General features: G+C 33.3%; 1 protein-coding gene across 2 annotated transcripts in view; it reads right to left on the reverse strand.

Moving 5' to 3' along the window:
- Nucleotides 1-13,249, reverse strand: part of LOC124373192 (uridine diphosphate glucose pyrophosphatase NUDT14-like) — a 43,195-nt gene extending 29,946 nt beyond the window's left edge. For both annotated transcript variants that reach the window (XM_046831595.1, XM_046831602.1), the window contains exons 1-2: nucleotides 13,017-13,249; nucleotides 2,063-2,106 (exon numbers count right to left, since the gene is read on the reverse strand). In XM_046831595.1, coding sequence (XP_046687551.1) covers nucleotides 2,063-2,106; nucleotides 13,017-13,097 — 125 coding nt within the window. In that variant the 5' untranslated portion in view covers nucleotides 13,098-13,249. The remainder of the gene's footprint in view (nucleotides 1-2,062; nucleotides 2,107-13,016) is intronic.
- Nucleotides 13,250-16,544: the final 3,295 nt, after the last annotated feature.

Genomic DNA, 16,544 nt, shown 5'->3' on the forward strand with positions numbered 1-16,544 from the left:
TCGGGAAAACGTAGAGATAGTTATGGTATAGAATATTATGTATAAACCATTAAAATAAATTACAACACTAAACTTTTTAAAGTGATGGGACTGCACCTGGTAGTGTGATAATATAAGTGTGATAATATAATAAATATTAGAATATGAGGTAGTCAATTTATTATTCATTTTATTTAGTTTCAGAAAATATATAATGGTATCCAGGTTCTCTTGAAAAGATTAAATATATTGTAAAAACCACAAATAGTTCATGAAATTCTAAATTTGTTACTGTGGGTACGATAATTGTCAAAAATTACAATTAAAAAAGTAAATTTTGATATAGAAATATTTTATTGATTTAGCTTTTGCTGAAAAATTGGCTTAGTTTGGGATTCCAGAAAGCATAAAGAAAAACCTAGGCGTCACTCACAATCAAGGCCTAGATTGTCTGAGTCTGATAGATCAATAAGTTCTCTAATGTCAAAAATCAGCAAAAGTTTGGGACATTATTGATATAAGAGCCTAAAACAAAGCTTGTGAATAAAATAACATATATAATAAAACACTTTCACTATACTGTACAATAGCTTAGATTGACCTAGCTTTAATCACAATATATCACATATAAAACTATGTACTTACTAACAAAAACACTACATATCGATTTTAAAATATCCATGATAAACTCGTTTGTAAGTAATTAACACTATGTCATGAAATAAATACTAAATACCTTTTGTGACTAAGTCTAAAGACCAAATCAGACACAAACCTACTTGAAAATGTCTAGATGAAAACGATCACTCTGGCAAGTTTAATACGTCACCGTGACATCGCTGTTGCCAAAACAACAAAACATTTCACCATTGAAATCAGTAATTCTTTTTGTTTGAAATGATATATAAATAGTGGTGATAGTGTTGATTTATGTACTATATAAACTGTCAAAGCGGGTGCATGTCAGATCTATGTTATATTATCGATTGCCACTCCTAAATCGATTCAGATCAACATTATAAAGTCAATTGCCAATTCTGGAGTTGGAATGTGCATAACGTTGTTTTCTAAACATGTTCTTCAGAGAGTCAATAACAAAACACATTTTATACTTAACACTTTTTTTATTACACATATTTTCACAATATTTTAGTTGAATAATTTTTTTAACAGTACTACATTAAGAATTTAATTTTAAAAATTTAACCTCCTACTTAAAACATTGAATTAATCATGACATTCTTAATGAAATATTTACAACAGAGTCCCTAATGGTAGGGTCAAAGCCGAGCTGCGGAGTAGCTTTCTCCGTTAAAGATTGGTGAAAGAGGATTAGATCCATTAACTGGAGTAGGGCCTCACGATTAAGACAATCAAAAATGTTTGTCTCTCCTTTTGCTAAAAGGTTGGCATCCCTTTAGGAGGCATCATAATAAGGAGGATATAAGAAAGAATGTAGGGATGCTGACAGGACTTGGCACTCTTAGAAAACACCTTATGAAGTCTCAGCCAGACTGATGAATGGTCACTCTGCAGAGAAGCAGAAGAATCAGTGGAACACATATGGCTAAGTTGTCTGGCTATAACTACAATTAGGAAATAATTCATAGGGGTATATCACCTCAGCATTAAGGGCATCAGAGAACAGGAGCTCTCAAATCCAATTGGCTTAATTGTAAATGTCTCATATTTTGAAGACATAAATATAAGTAAGGGAGGCGCAAAGGTCCTTTTAGGATCAAGTGTGGGGACAGTCGTCTCTTTCCCTCAGAAGGAAAAAAAAGCTTCTCAGCCTATGTGGAATGGAAAACTGGTGTAGAGGCCAGAAATCATAATATACAAGCTTTGTAATAATCAACTAATGAACTTGTTTTGCACTAAAATTCTATTTTTGTTTTTCTATTCTTGTTTTCCTCTTCAGTAAAATATTGTTATAAAACTAAAAAGAACAGAAGACTAGATTAATTACACTGAGAATTTGGAATGAAAAGACTAGCATGCTTTAAATAATGAGATGTATATTTTTTTACTGTAGATGATATTATGATAAAGAATAATTAAATTGTATAGTTTCTCATCTTACCTATTATGAGTTTCTATTAAATCCCAAGTCTTCTTAAAACCATTCTGAAACAAGTAAAAACAAAGTCAACTTTTAATGAAAAAAGCTATATTAACTACACACACAATCTCTTAAATTGTTTTGCATGATAACATTACAGGCATGTACATTTCAAGCATTTTTCATAGACAATGTTTCTGACTAAATTTGAAAAAGTATAAAAATTATTCTTTTTAATTGTTTGTTTTTTAAACATTCTTCATGGTGACAAGTGTGTATGGCACATGCAATGTATTTTGACAGATACGTGCAAAGGGAGTATTTTTCAGGTAAAACACCATTGGAATGTAAAATCGTGTCAAACTCTTACATGCAAAATACAGATGATGTACATATTGCTGATAAATATCACCACAATATAGAACCAAGATTTATTCAATAAAACTATCCGGACAACAGAAAAATAAACTTAAATAGTATGTCATGACAGTAAAAACATGACACCACATTACAAGACAAATGTCTTGTGCTCCCTCTTTTTGGCTTTAAGATAAATGCTCTCATTTGGTGCACTTGTGAACAGGATAAGATATAAGTACGTTTCACAAAGTATTAAGAACGTTTTACATTGTGAAGTAATATATTACTGAAAATTTACGAGTAAAGATGCATGATTTCCATATCTCTTACGCATTATTTGATTATTGTGAAACATTTGTATAGGTACACAAGGGATCTGAAAACTCTGGATACTGCCTTGACTATTTTATGAAAATCTACTACGTATTAACAATAACACAAATGTGAGTCATAAAGCTGAATAATTAATTATACATAGTGGCCAGTGCATAGTACGTCATAATAAAATATATACTCAAAATAACTGCAGCACTGCACAGACACTCACATCTACCAGACCAGAAATGCCAGTGATTTTGCTCTGCTGATTTACCACAGTTGTTGCTTCCAATCAAAGCCTTCATACGCTGGAGCCAAATTTTGTAATGTCCTTCCTGATATGATCAAGAAAGCTGACCCAGTCATCTTAAAAAAAATTTCAAGTCTGGTTGCTCCAACGATTGTTCTACACCATAAGTGAATCTTGAAGGTTGTAAAATAATGACATTCTCATTGGCTGTATTATAATACGTAATATTATTGATTATTTGTATTTTAAATTATTTTGTTACCATTCCAGATCTTAAACAACCTGAAGTGATGAACTTTTATAGCACACTAGCAGTAAGGCCTCACACACAATTTTCAAAATCAAAGGCCATAGCTTTCTTAGTATGGTAAATTTTCAAAATTTTGTTTTGGAAAGTAGCTATGAGAGAAATAACATGAAAATGGGTGGAGTAGCTATTTACAGAAATAAACAAACAATTCTAAAAAACAATCCGTTCGAACATAGGAAAGAATATATCGGAAAATAAAGTGTTTGAATGTTGTGAAATAAAAATTGACTCCGGAATAGAAAAATTCCTGATAGCTGGTATCTACAGAAGTCCAGACAGTTGCATAAATACTTTTATTGGAAAACTGTACCTCTCAAAAATTAAATCGACAAAGACTTTAAACAAAATAGTAATTGGAGGAGACTATAATATAAATATTCTTCAAAATGACAACAATGCCGCACTTTTAAAAAATGCTTTTAAAAGTTATGGATTAAAACCAAAATAAACTCAGCTACAAGGATCACTGAAAATACTGCGACTTGTATAGATAACTTTTTCACTAATTTAGTTCACACTACCAGCAATATTATTGAACCACTAATATCTGACCACCAAGCAATAGAAATTACGGTAAACATAAACCATAAAGACAAACTGAAAAATAAAAAATCAAAGATTAGATCCCTCAAACATGAAAATTTGCAGGAACTGAAACTTAGACTAAAAACTGAAAAACTGGATGGATGTATTAAATGAAAAAGACCCACACAAAAAAATATCAAAAATTTGTTGACACTTTTTTATATTACTTTAACATCTCATGTCCGGAAAAAGAAACTATTTTAAAAGAAAAATATTAAAATTAAAGTGGAAAAACGATGAGGTGATGACACTTAAAGCTGAAATGGTCGAACATTACAATCACTGGTTACAATTTAGAAATACTGAAAATAAAGAAATATACAAAGGCCTCACTGAATAAATATAGACAATGTATATTGATATCAAAGCAGCCTGGTTTAACCAGAGAATTGAAAATGCTTCAAACAAACCAAAAGAATCTTGGAAAATTGTAAACCAGCCACAGAGCCTCTACATCCACTCATGCTAAAAATTTAATTTTACGTCAAGGGAATAATCTATTAAAAAATCCTAAAGACAACTGTGATATAATAGCAGTTATTTTGTAAATGTTGCCAGTACCATCAGGCAGGAACTTGACTGCAACAAAAACAACATAAAAATCCAAACATAAAAACCGACAAAGATTTTTTAATAGATTTGAATTGGTAAATGAAGAAAAAATGAAAAATTTTTTAAAACTTTTTCTCCTAAAACATCAACAGGACTTGATGGTATGTGTATGAAAGCAGTAAAATTCTGCAAAGACGAGTTTAAAGGTACCTCTCGTCGGCCTGATAAATGGCCTCACTCTCGGGGGGCGTTTTTTCCGGACGGTTGCAAGGTGGCCAAGGTCAGACCACTTTTTAAGGGTGGGGATGGGTTGGAGGTGTGCAACTATCGTCCGATATCCCTCCTACCAATTTTTTCCAAAATTTATCGAAAGAGCAGTTTGTGACCAACTGACTGCCTACCTAGAAGATAATAATCTCTTGGTTGGCAGGGCAGTATGGTTTTAAAAAAAACAAATCGACAAAAATTGGCACTCATTGATTTCATAAAACGAATGTATCGATGCAGTTGATGCGGGGGAGATCGTTCATGGTTGCTATGCCGATCTCTCGAAGGCTTTCGACTGTGTCGATGCAGACACACTCATCCAAAAATTGAATTCCTTGGGCATCCAAAAATCCAGAGTTGGGTTGGTTCTCCTCATACCTGAGAAACCAATTCCAGGTGGTAGAGATCCAACACGAGTCAAAGTTCAACAAAATTCAAAATTATCGCTCAAACCCTGAACTGATCCAGTGTGGGGGTACCTCAGGGATCAATTCTAGGACCATTGCTTTTTTTGATTTATATAAACGACATCGCAGATGTCGTTCCCGAAAAAAATCTTTTCATTTTTGCAGACGATACCACTCTTATCACCAAACAAAAAAGTAGGGAGGCTCTCGAAATTGACTCTTTCACCAAAATCAACAATCTTGCCCAATTCTTTTTCACAAAATTTTCTCCAAACTCAACCCAGAAAAAACAAAATGCATGGTCATTCAGACCCAGCAAAGAAAATCCAAAACTGAGCTTTCAGGAGCCCCTGTCATTTGCATTGGTGATGTTGAGTTGGAAACGACCTCAACAGCAAAACTGTTGGGGGTGATGTTGGACGAGGGTTTGTGTTGGACTGAGCAGTTGGTGGCATTAGAAAGCAAGCTCTCAAAAGGAATCTTTGTCATTCGAAGCCTCAGTGCTTTCAAAAATCTGAAACTCCTGAAAAATGTCTACCACTGCTTGGTCGAATCGCACATCTCCTACTCAATCGCCCTGTGGGGAGCAAAGGAGTCAGCCTTGAGCAAAATTTTCATTATTCAAAAAAAAGGCAATCAGAGCAATGCTGAGACTGCCCCCTCAAGCCCATTGCAAGCAACACTTTCAAAGGCTGGAAATTTGTACTATACCTAGTCTTTACATTTATGAAATGGCAAACTACATTAAGTTCAACCATCTTGAATTTGTTAATAACACCCATAGGTACAATACTAGAAAGAAACATTTGTATTCTGAGGCAGCATAACCTAAAAATGTTTGAAACAAAACCACTCTCTACTCAGGTCTTAAAATTTATCAAAAAACTACCACTTTCCATTAGAAACATAATTCCTGTAAACAAATTCAAGAGTGAACTCAAAAATTTTTTATTAAAAAAAAGTTATTACTCATTGTGAGAGTTTTTAACAGAAAGTTAAACACACCCCCCCCCCCCCCCCCCCCCCCGTGACCCTTTCCTAGGGCACTAATGACTCGTCCAACGCCGGCCAACCAGGCCAACTGGACATGACATCAAGTACAAAAGTAAGTAAGTAGTGAAAAGCATTTTATGATGTAATATTATAGAGCCCTACAATTTTTTTAAAACATATACATATCAGGTACACATTACTTCAGAATACATGGTTGAGAAATTGTGAATATCCATGTTGTCTACTGAAATAATACAGATTATTATTTCAGTAGACATTGTGATAAGGGGTATTGTGGTGAGGGAAGAAGCACAGACAAAGTCTGCCCTGATATTCTAAGAACTTGGGATATTGCCACCACTGTAGTATGACATTAATTATTAGGTAATGGTATTATTTTCTTCCTATGGGATCTCAAGAATGTTTGAGAATATGTATGAAAAGTGCTATAGCATTTTATGGTTTTATATATGTAGACTATGTTATAACTCTAAACTATGTTTTAAGAAATGCTGTTTCCATTTTTAGCTTTATTTCTTCCCACTCTTCACAGAATACAGATCTGTGAGGGAAACTTAACAATCAGATTTGAGGTAGAGAGTTGGTACAGTACTGAATTAAGTGTATAGTATTGATAACATGCACTCTGTTTCAGGCAAGAGTTGAAGAAACTTATTCCTAACTCAGACTCAGTCAGTCTTGTGGCAGTTCCATTATAATTTCAAATAGTCCATTTAGTATTTATTTAAGTGACTAAGGTATGTTAAGACAGAACTTCTGATATCCATATCTCATATTACGTGAGGACAGTAGCCTATTTTGGGATTGTGATGGTCAGACAATTTTGCATGGAGCCTCTCTCAGCTAAGCAAGAATAACATGTTTGCTACTGTAACTATTTGATACAGCCAGTGCACAAAAATAAATTGTGAAAACAAATCTGGAAGGAAGAGAAGATGGTTTGCTGCCTTTAATATGTAAGTAAAAAATTATATTTGCCATTCCTTGCAGTACTTCACAAATTTTGCAAATTAGAGTTCAGAATTTTTGTCCAAATCAAATTACTCTTTATTTTCATATACAATAATTACAATTCCGAGCATACTATACTGAAAATACCGCCACATGGGCCGTGGCTTGTGTATGATGGCGAGCTCGTATTTAAAATAATGTTAATAGAACAGACATTTTAAAATATATCCATACAGTAAGCACAATTCAACTCACACATCAAGTCTTACAAAATGAAAAACAAAATAGTAGTTACAACAAAAAAATCAATATATAAAGAAGCGATTGAATATGTTTTATATATATGCTGACACAACGGCAAAGTAACTGAAAGTAGTATTAGTAAAATGTAGTTAATAATGGTAAATGGGAAAGAGGAGACTCAGCATTATCAGAGCCTACCATCCACAGCCAGACAGGTCCCTTATCACTGGAGGCTAACGCCTGTACAATGGATTCGCCACGTAGTATGTGTTCATCAGGTCCATAGTCTCTCGATGACAGGGACCCGCACGCCACCCAGTATAATTCAATCTTACTTATGTAAAATTGAAATATTACCTTACGTGTATTATTTAAAAGATGGTTATGATTAAGTAATATTGTTTGACAATTTAAATATAAAAAACCGGGTCCGCTTATCGTACCCTACCCAGTTATTTTTCTGCGAGACCCGCACGCCACCCAGTATAATTCAATCTTACTTATGTAAAATTGAAATATTACCTTACGTGTATTATTTGAAAGATGGTTATGATTAAGTAATATTGTTTGACAATTTAAATATAAAAAACCGGGTCCGCTTATCGTACCTTACCCAGTTATTTTTCTGCGAGAAAACATTCACTTTGTAATATAATTTTAATAGCAAAAATGGTACTTTGGTATTATCCGGAGGCCACTATTTTTAAATGTGTTTTCCTTATTGGGGACCAAAATAAACTTCATCATATATTACTAGTACTTTCCTTACTTCATAATGAATCTAAAAATACCTGATGACTCATACTTCCTGTCGCCAAATCGCCTCCAAATAAGCCTAGAAGAGTAACCCTTCAAGTAGGATTAGATGCCGATCGCACGTCACTATTGAATAATTAGTTGTTCTTCTTTTAGTTAGTTATTTACATTGATTAATTTGTTGTGCGCTTTATTTATTTATTATAATCGTGCGATTAATTTACAATTTTATCATGAATAATCATCTTCGCCTCTGGGATTTACCTCGAACTGGATGAATGTGTAGTGGCAACTGGTGGTGAAGCATTCAACTCAATTCTTGTCGACATCGCTTCCTTTAGAGACGATAACTGATCGTCGTACAGTAATGATTTGAAAATTTCAAAATAGGTTAAATACAGTCTGTTCTTTTTAATACTGTACCACAAAAAAATTTAAGTTGATATAATAAACGTAGAGAATTAAAGAAATTTTATATTGACTATAGATGCTGTTTAAGGTACTGGCTCCATATTAAATTATAGAAAAGTATATTTTTATTCCTGGAAAGAAAAGAATTGTTGAATATTTGATCTAAAAAGACATTTTCACATAGAATGCTACTGTCATCAATTTCAGAAATGTCAGTTACAATTTCTGCTTATATTTCCCTGCTACAAATATGAATAGTGACTTGAATCATGCATGATCATACCCTTTGGAATTTTTATCCATTACCTGATAGGTACTATCTCTCGAGAAATTACTGTTTTGTCATCACAAAAGGTGAGAACAGGGGTAGGGTACGATAAGCGGACCTGGTTTTTTATACCAAAGAATATAATCATCGATACCTAATATTCGCATCTCAAATCCTAGACTACCAATCAATATAAAAGTATCTATAGTCCCCAATAACATCAAAAAATTAAAATATGAATTTAATGATGTCTCAAACAATAAATGAACATAACCAAATTAGGGAAACTCATAAATAATTAAGAAATGGTAACAAAAATTGGGAATAGAAAAATAAATTTTAACATGACAATAATTAGAATAAAAAATGGAAACTTGTCGAACTATCTACATGTTTTCGCCTGGGTAGCAATATTTTACTGCTTTTAAGAAATGGTTCAACGCGTCCTCTTCAGAAAATCGTACCTCCCTTCTATATAAATATTCACAGAGGTGATCTGCAAGAAGGTCAGCTGGGATACCACTTCTTAGACTGTGTTTTAAACGGCTCTCCACGAACTTTCAACTGTCTGAGTGTTGGCACCAGTTGCTGGTTTTAAAAAGTTTTCACTATGGTTGGCAGTAAAATAGACAAAACCACAATCACTTAATCCAAAATAAGCTTTCCACATATCTGTGACTATGGTTGTTCCAGGCTGTACATGTTTTAATATGAGAGGAATGAGGGTTTTAGCATCTTGTTTGTTTTCAGGGCAAATCTCTATTCTATACCTACCCCCACGTTTTTGTCCTTCCGTTATAGTTTCTAATCCTAGAATCCAGGTTCCTTCTACCAACCTCCCTTTGTTATTATGACGTTTTCCAATTTTGCACTCATCAATTTCTACCACCACTCCAGGACCTCCAAGCTTTTCATCCCTATTAAACTAATCATCAATCCACACAAAACACACTTCCCTGCAAAACGACAGCCAGTCAGATATCGTACTTCTTGATGGATTGTGTAAATCTGAACTACACTCAAGAATTAAAAAATCTTAATTTGTATGATTTCTGGAAAATAAGTACATTAAAGTTACAATATTGTGCAGTCCAAACTTTAACCCTTCAAAAAATCTATTCTTCAGTGCGTTTTTACTAAAATTGTGTCCACCATTACCTTCTTTTTTGCACCTGAAGACGACCATGTTTGCTCCTCACACAGTTACCTTAGTTTTTTTCCCACAAATTTCACAAATGGATTCTTAGGTTCAACATGTTGAAGCCACAGAAACATGTCATCATCTTTTAAAGCAATGTCGTGTAGCTTTCTAAGATTGACTGCCATTTTTAATAAACAATGTTACTTATGTAAAATTTGAAATATTACCTTACTTGTATTATTTGAAAGTGTTTACAGTTGTTCATATAGATTATTTAAGTTAATTGTTCAAAATAATTAATTAGTATCGATTGGTTATATCGATGGTTATGATTAAGTAATATTGTTTGCCAATTTCGATAAAAAAAAACTGGGTCCGCTTAACGTACCCTACCCGAGAACAGTACCATAAAATAACTTAGATTTAGTTACTGTCATTGATAACAAAATTAAATTGAGTATGAACAAATAAATAATTATTTAGCCTAGAATATAATGGATAAAAGTTTCAAAAGACCTCACCACAACAAACTATTTCATAACAACCATTTACATTACTGTTGTATAACTTTAAAAATGTTGAATGTTTATCATTGACCTTGACATTTGAACCTAACTTAATAGAACATGGCAAAATCAGGGCTAGGCTAGCAATGATTATGAAAATCCTTCTTAACACATTGAATACGGACCCCGAGTATAGGTCAGGCTAGCACGCACGCCGTTGTGTACGGAGCCTGACCTATACTTGGGCTCTGGTACTTAATTCAATACGTTTAGGTTTTCGGTAAAAAATCGGGTTTAGTTGTTTCAGACTATTTCCTATGTTATATTGTTTATATCTATACGTCTTTTTTATGACAAGTAACAGTTGTATAGTAGTATACAATAGTATTTTCAACTATTGCACAACTGCTTAGTTACGTAACCGATTGACGACGCAGTGATGCGACCATTGTTATTTATAAACAAAGTTCCACTGTTACTGAATAAAGTGATATATGTTGGTTTAGTTTATTTTGATTGGTTTCTTAGTGATAAAAAGCTTTGTTTTTCTGGTAATTCTAAGAAATATATGGGTCAACCTCGATTTTTCTCATATTACAATATAATGTTCCAATAGTCAATTAGAAAAGGAAATGACTAGAATTTCTTGCCGGAAAGCAGTTATAGGGAGCAGGCAACTCATATTACAATATAATGTTCCAATAGTCAATTAGAAAAGGAAATGACTAGAATTTCTTGCTGGAAAGCAGTTATAGGGAGCAGGCAACCGCGAGAATTACCTATTAGTGATCAGGGGCACTGACGTGATCTGGGCTTCAAATTTGGAACTACTCGAGTTAATTTTTTTTCTAAAAGAGCAAGCAGCGCGAAGCGCTGCGCAGCGGGCAAGCATCGTGCGTGATCTTCGTCTATACTGAATTGATTCAGGCCAAAGGAATGACACAGATTCCTTTACCAGATTTTTACGGAGATTTTGTATTGGGCGGATTATATTGGTTTACTTTGCTTTCCAGCATGTAATTATGTGTTCAAAATTGTTTTACATACATTACCTACATTATATTGTAATATGTAATAACAATTTATCAGAAATTTTTTATAAAAAAGAGGATCACGCACGATGCCTGCCCGCTGCGCAGCGCTTCGCGCTGCTTGCTCTTTTAGAAAAAAAATTAACTTGAGTAGTTCCAAATTTGAAGCCCAGATCACGTCAGTGCCCCTGATCACTAATAGGTAACTCTAAGCAATATATGACCGTCTGGCGGTTGCCTGCTCCCTATAACTGCTTTCCGGCAAGAAATTCTAGTCATTTCCTTTTCTAATTGACTATTGGAACATTATATTGTAATATGAGAAAAATCGAGGTTGACCCATATATTGCTTAGAATTACCGTTTTTCTTGATCATTGTGTAAAATGAGTAATCATTTAGACAAAATAATGGCGCGCATGATACGTGATATGATGTCAGATTCTGAGCATGATTTGGAGGAGGATTATCGTATTTTAATGAAAATTAAAGATCATCTGCGATTCAGTTTGAAAGAATCTTGGGTCAAATTTATGATTCTGGATCGTAGGGTGATTTTCTCAATGACAATGATCCTGATCCAGATTTTGAGGTTAGGCCTAATGATCAAGACGTGAATGATGCTGGTACGATTATGATAGGCCTATATTTAATATCAAAAACACATTTATAGAACATTGGGTGGTTTAAAAAAAAACGTTTATACAACATTAAGTTAGGTGGTTAAAAATAAAACGTTTATACAAAGATACAATTTTTCAAATTTTATTTTTTTCCATAATTTTGTTTAATTTAAAATTTTGTTCAAATTATTATTTTATCATAAAAAGGTCACATTATCTAAAACTGCGTGTTCTTCTCATTAATTTGATACATAATGTGTTAGGTTACAACAATGTCTTCATAATTTAAAACATGTTTTAAAATCATAAAAAACGGCCAGTATACTGAGTAAATTCATTGTTTATAGGCTTAGGGTTCAATGTGTTAATCATTACTGCTTAATTACGTTTTAATAGATTATACGGTATTTATTTACAATACCGTGACCATGAAAAACGGACTTTTTTTCATGGGTTGGGCATTTATAGCCAAGTATTATTATCACAGGTGCATATAAACTGGGGGGGAAAGTATATTATTGTATTATATTGATGCCTTTCGGGCATTATTGCGTTAAAAATGGAAAATAACCGACAAAATTTTGTCGAACAACACTTGGAGGGTTAAGGATCAGGGGCATCACGTGATCTGGGATTCGACTTTTGCAAGCTCGAGTTAATTTTTTTTTCTAAAAGAGCAAGCAGTGCGCAGCGGGCAGGCATCGTTGACAGAATTAACGTACTTGTCAGCATCATTTCAGTAAAATTGCCAGAGATACTGTCAAAAACAGAGTTTTCAAAAAATCGTAACTCCTTTGATTTTCGTTGCCGACGAATTTTTTCTTCACTATTGTTTTCAGGAAAAATTGTAGTTTTCAGGGGGAAAAAAAATGAACATACCTTTCCATGGTCACGTTATTGTAAATTGATACCGATTATACTTTTCTTTTGTTTCGATTCAAATTCTAATAGACTGAGTGTAGAATATAAAAAACGTTTACTTACCAATGTGTAATTGATAGAAAACGGCTTTACATATTTTGAATTGGCTGTTTTTGAGATAGATACATTTGATACATTAAACATAGTTAAAACTCAATTATTTAAAGATGATTCACTTGTAACAACAATTTTAATTTAATGAGAATAATATAAGAATTGCTGTATACACAGTCTATGACCAGAGGGTTAGTTTCCAATTGATAATGATATGAATGATAATGGAGTATAGACATAAACACTATGCAGACTCTGTCAGACACTGTTGCCACCAACTCAAAGCTATATTACTCTAGCAACTTCTACTTTAAGTTACCATGAAAACTAAAGTACTATATAATATATGTCAGTTTCATCAGAAGAAAAATTCAAAGGCGTTATAGGTTAATTGAATAAAACACTTATAGGCAAGAAAACAAATTCATTATATGAAATTACTTACAAATTGCTATACAATGTTATAACAGTTGTTCGATATATCCACCTTCATTTTGTATACACTTCGTTCAACGACTGAGAACAGAATCACAGATTTAGCAATAAAGGTTTATTGTTGTTAACAAGTTCAAATGCATTTCTAATTCGGTTTTTGAGTTCGACATGTTTTTGCTGTTTTAAAACATACGCAGTCTCCTTTATAATACCTCACAGTGAAAAATCACATGGAGTCAGGTCTAGCGAGCGCCCAGGCCAATCGATTGTAACACCCCGACCAATCCACTCATCAAATGTGTTATAAAAAATCTGGAAGTTGGATATCGAAATGTGCTGCGGCATCATTTTGTTGCCAGATGAGCGAATGAATATTGAAAACAGGATTGTTTCTGAGCTCGGAAACTACTACTTCTTGCAGCATCGTAAGTAACTTTCTGAGTTAACATTTACTTGAAGTAAATAAGGACCAATCAGTGCAGTACTCGAAATACCTCTCCATACAATAACACCAGGCACATTGAGTTCTGCTTGGATTACGTTATGAGGATCTACATCCGACCAGTATATGCCGATTAACGTGTCCAAGTTTCAAACATGCCTCTCATCACAGCACAAAATTGATCGCAAGAAATCTGGATCAGCCTCTGTGTGGATAATTATTGTCTCATAGAATTCCAATCGCCTAACGGAATCATCTTGGTGAAGCACTCGGAGTAAAGGTGGTCGGTATGGATTAAATTTTAATTGCTTTATCATTCTTTGCACGCTTCTTCTTGATATTTCTAGTTCAGTAGATGCCTTACGAGTCGATTTACCAGGACTGGCTACAAAAGCTTGAGCAACTTTTTGCAGGTTTTCTTCGTTATAAATTGTTTTTGGACGATCACACTTTGTGCATTTAAAACGCTTCCTGTGTTTTCAAATGTCTTATTTAACTTCCGCATTTACTGTCGAGTGGGTATCGCGACACCTGGATATTTATCACTAAATTCTTCAATTATTATAGCAGTATTTGTATTACGCTTCCACCACGACTGAAGGATGTAAACTTGTTGTTGGGTTGTAAACATTTTTAAAATACACACAAACAAATAACAGACGCAAATAGCGTCACTTTACACTAGCACTGGAATAGACAACAATAAACTTATTCCGTGTTGCTGCCAACTTAACTTTGTTACCAACCTATAGAAAAAATATCCCAATTTATGGAAAACTGACATATGCGCCACTCTGTTTAACAGTAATAATCCTGATGTTTAATAAATTTACACCATATGGGTAAATGATTGCCTGTAAACATGATTACGCAGCCACAACAATTGAAAGTGCAGCGTGTGAATTTCCTTACATTGATGTATTATAAAGCTGTTGTAAGAATACAAGTCGAATTTAATTTGATTCAGTATTAGCTCATAATTATCCAAATTTAAGATGTATATGTTTTATGATTTCATGAAACATATTTGTACTGTTTTAAATGTCTTTTCAAAGCTTTCCTTTAAATTAAAAATATCTTAAACATTCGTGATCAGAACATCTCGAATTTTAATGTCGTATTTGAAATGTTAAGAATATATAAGGTTTTCTAGTCGTTCATGGTGTGGTGGTAGCAGTACGTGGCAGATTTGGCAAAGCTACACAATCTAAGACACAGGGTTATATATTATAATTTGAAAAATACATGTTCTCATATTCAGATGATCTTTTCCCCGTTATTGAGAACGATTGTTCCCATATTTAGGCTCCAGTAAAATACAAGTTACACAGAAACACGTATTTTTAAAATAAAACCGAAATTAATAAGAATTTTAACCATACTTTTGACTTAATCCTCCAATTTCCACAAAAAATTGAACAATTTTATCTTAGATGAGTTTAAGGGATGTATTTGAATAGTAATTCTCAAACTACGATTAAATTGTAATACATGCGATTTTGTAGCATACCATACTTCCAAACCATATTATTAAGAATCACAGTTGCCGCATCGACCGTTATGAAGTAGTTTTGACACATTAGATGCGGTTTTATCTAAGATTCGACTACGACTCAATATACCGTAAAATGGGGTGAATAGGAACTGTGGTGAATGGGTACTTTCTGCTGGTTGGTCACATTATTAATGATACAAAAATCAATTTTCATAGGTTCGAAGCACTTGCTTGTGTACTCCATACTGGTTGATTTAAATTATTTCGAAATTTCACGGCTTTTTGTCCCGTCATAAACTTCATCTGTAAGTATGATACTATTATTTGTATAAGTTAAATAACGATTGTTTTGTGTTCTTTAATTTTTCCTTCTTCAAACAATATAATGTTTTTTTAAATTATTTACTGTTGTTTCTTAGTCCTTTGCTCTCGAAAGGCCAGCAGCACTGGCCACACCTAGGTTGCAGACAGCTCGCGTTAAGTTATGCCAAAGTTTGTCCTCGCAACTCGTATGGCCAGTACAGACGGCCGCGCTACTTTCATTGACAGCTCGGCGGCCATGTCTGTTGTTTACTTTCTGTCTAATGTCCTCTGCGTTATTTGCATAGTAATTTAAAATATTTAAAGAAGAAATGAAAACTAATTTAAAATTTATGTTAATGAAACTTCCTAATACAAAGATAAACATACATTTGGGAAATTTAACTCCTATAACATATATTTAACTTAACATATATTGTTAACAAAGATATGTAAATGAAATTTAATATTATATAGCAGGCATTTAAAGTTATTATATGTTAGGTATGAACTTTTATCACATTATTCTCAGTCTCTAATTTTTTTACGAAATAAAACTTTAAATATACACCTGTGTGTAGTCAAGAATAGTTAGCACACGTCTTCTTGTAAAATCTTCTAGGTTTCTATATCTTCTATCACTTTAGTGCATAGACGTATCGTTATTCTTATTTGCACAGTCTATGTTTAGAAAAGAATTATTGGCTAATTTAAAATTTACTGCTTTGCCTAGAAATTACTTTACAAAAGTTGCTCGATAGGTTTCCGTACTCACCATTCATTATAAACAAAGAGACTATTAGAAAGTAACTGTTATGTTAAGTGGACAGTGGTGCTGGCCTTACGAGCTATAGGCGTATTATAT

This window comes from Homalodisca vitripennis, chromosome 1, assembly GCF_021130785.1.
Source record: "Homalodisca vitripennis isolate AUS2020 chromosome 1, UT_GWSS_2.1, whole genome shotgun sequence".
NCBI lineage: Eukaryota > Metazoa > Arthropoda > Insecta > Hemiptera > Cicadellidae > Homalodisca > Homalodisca vitripennis.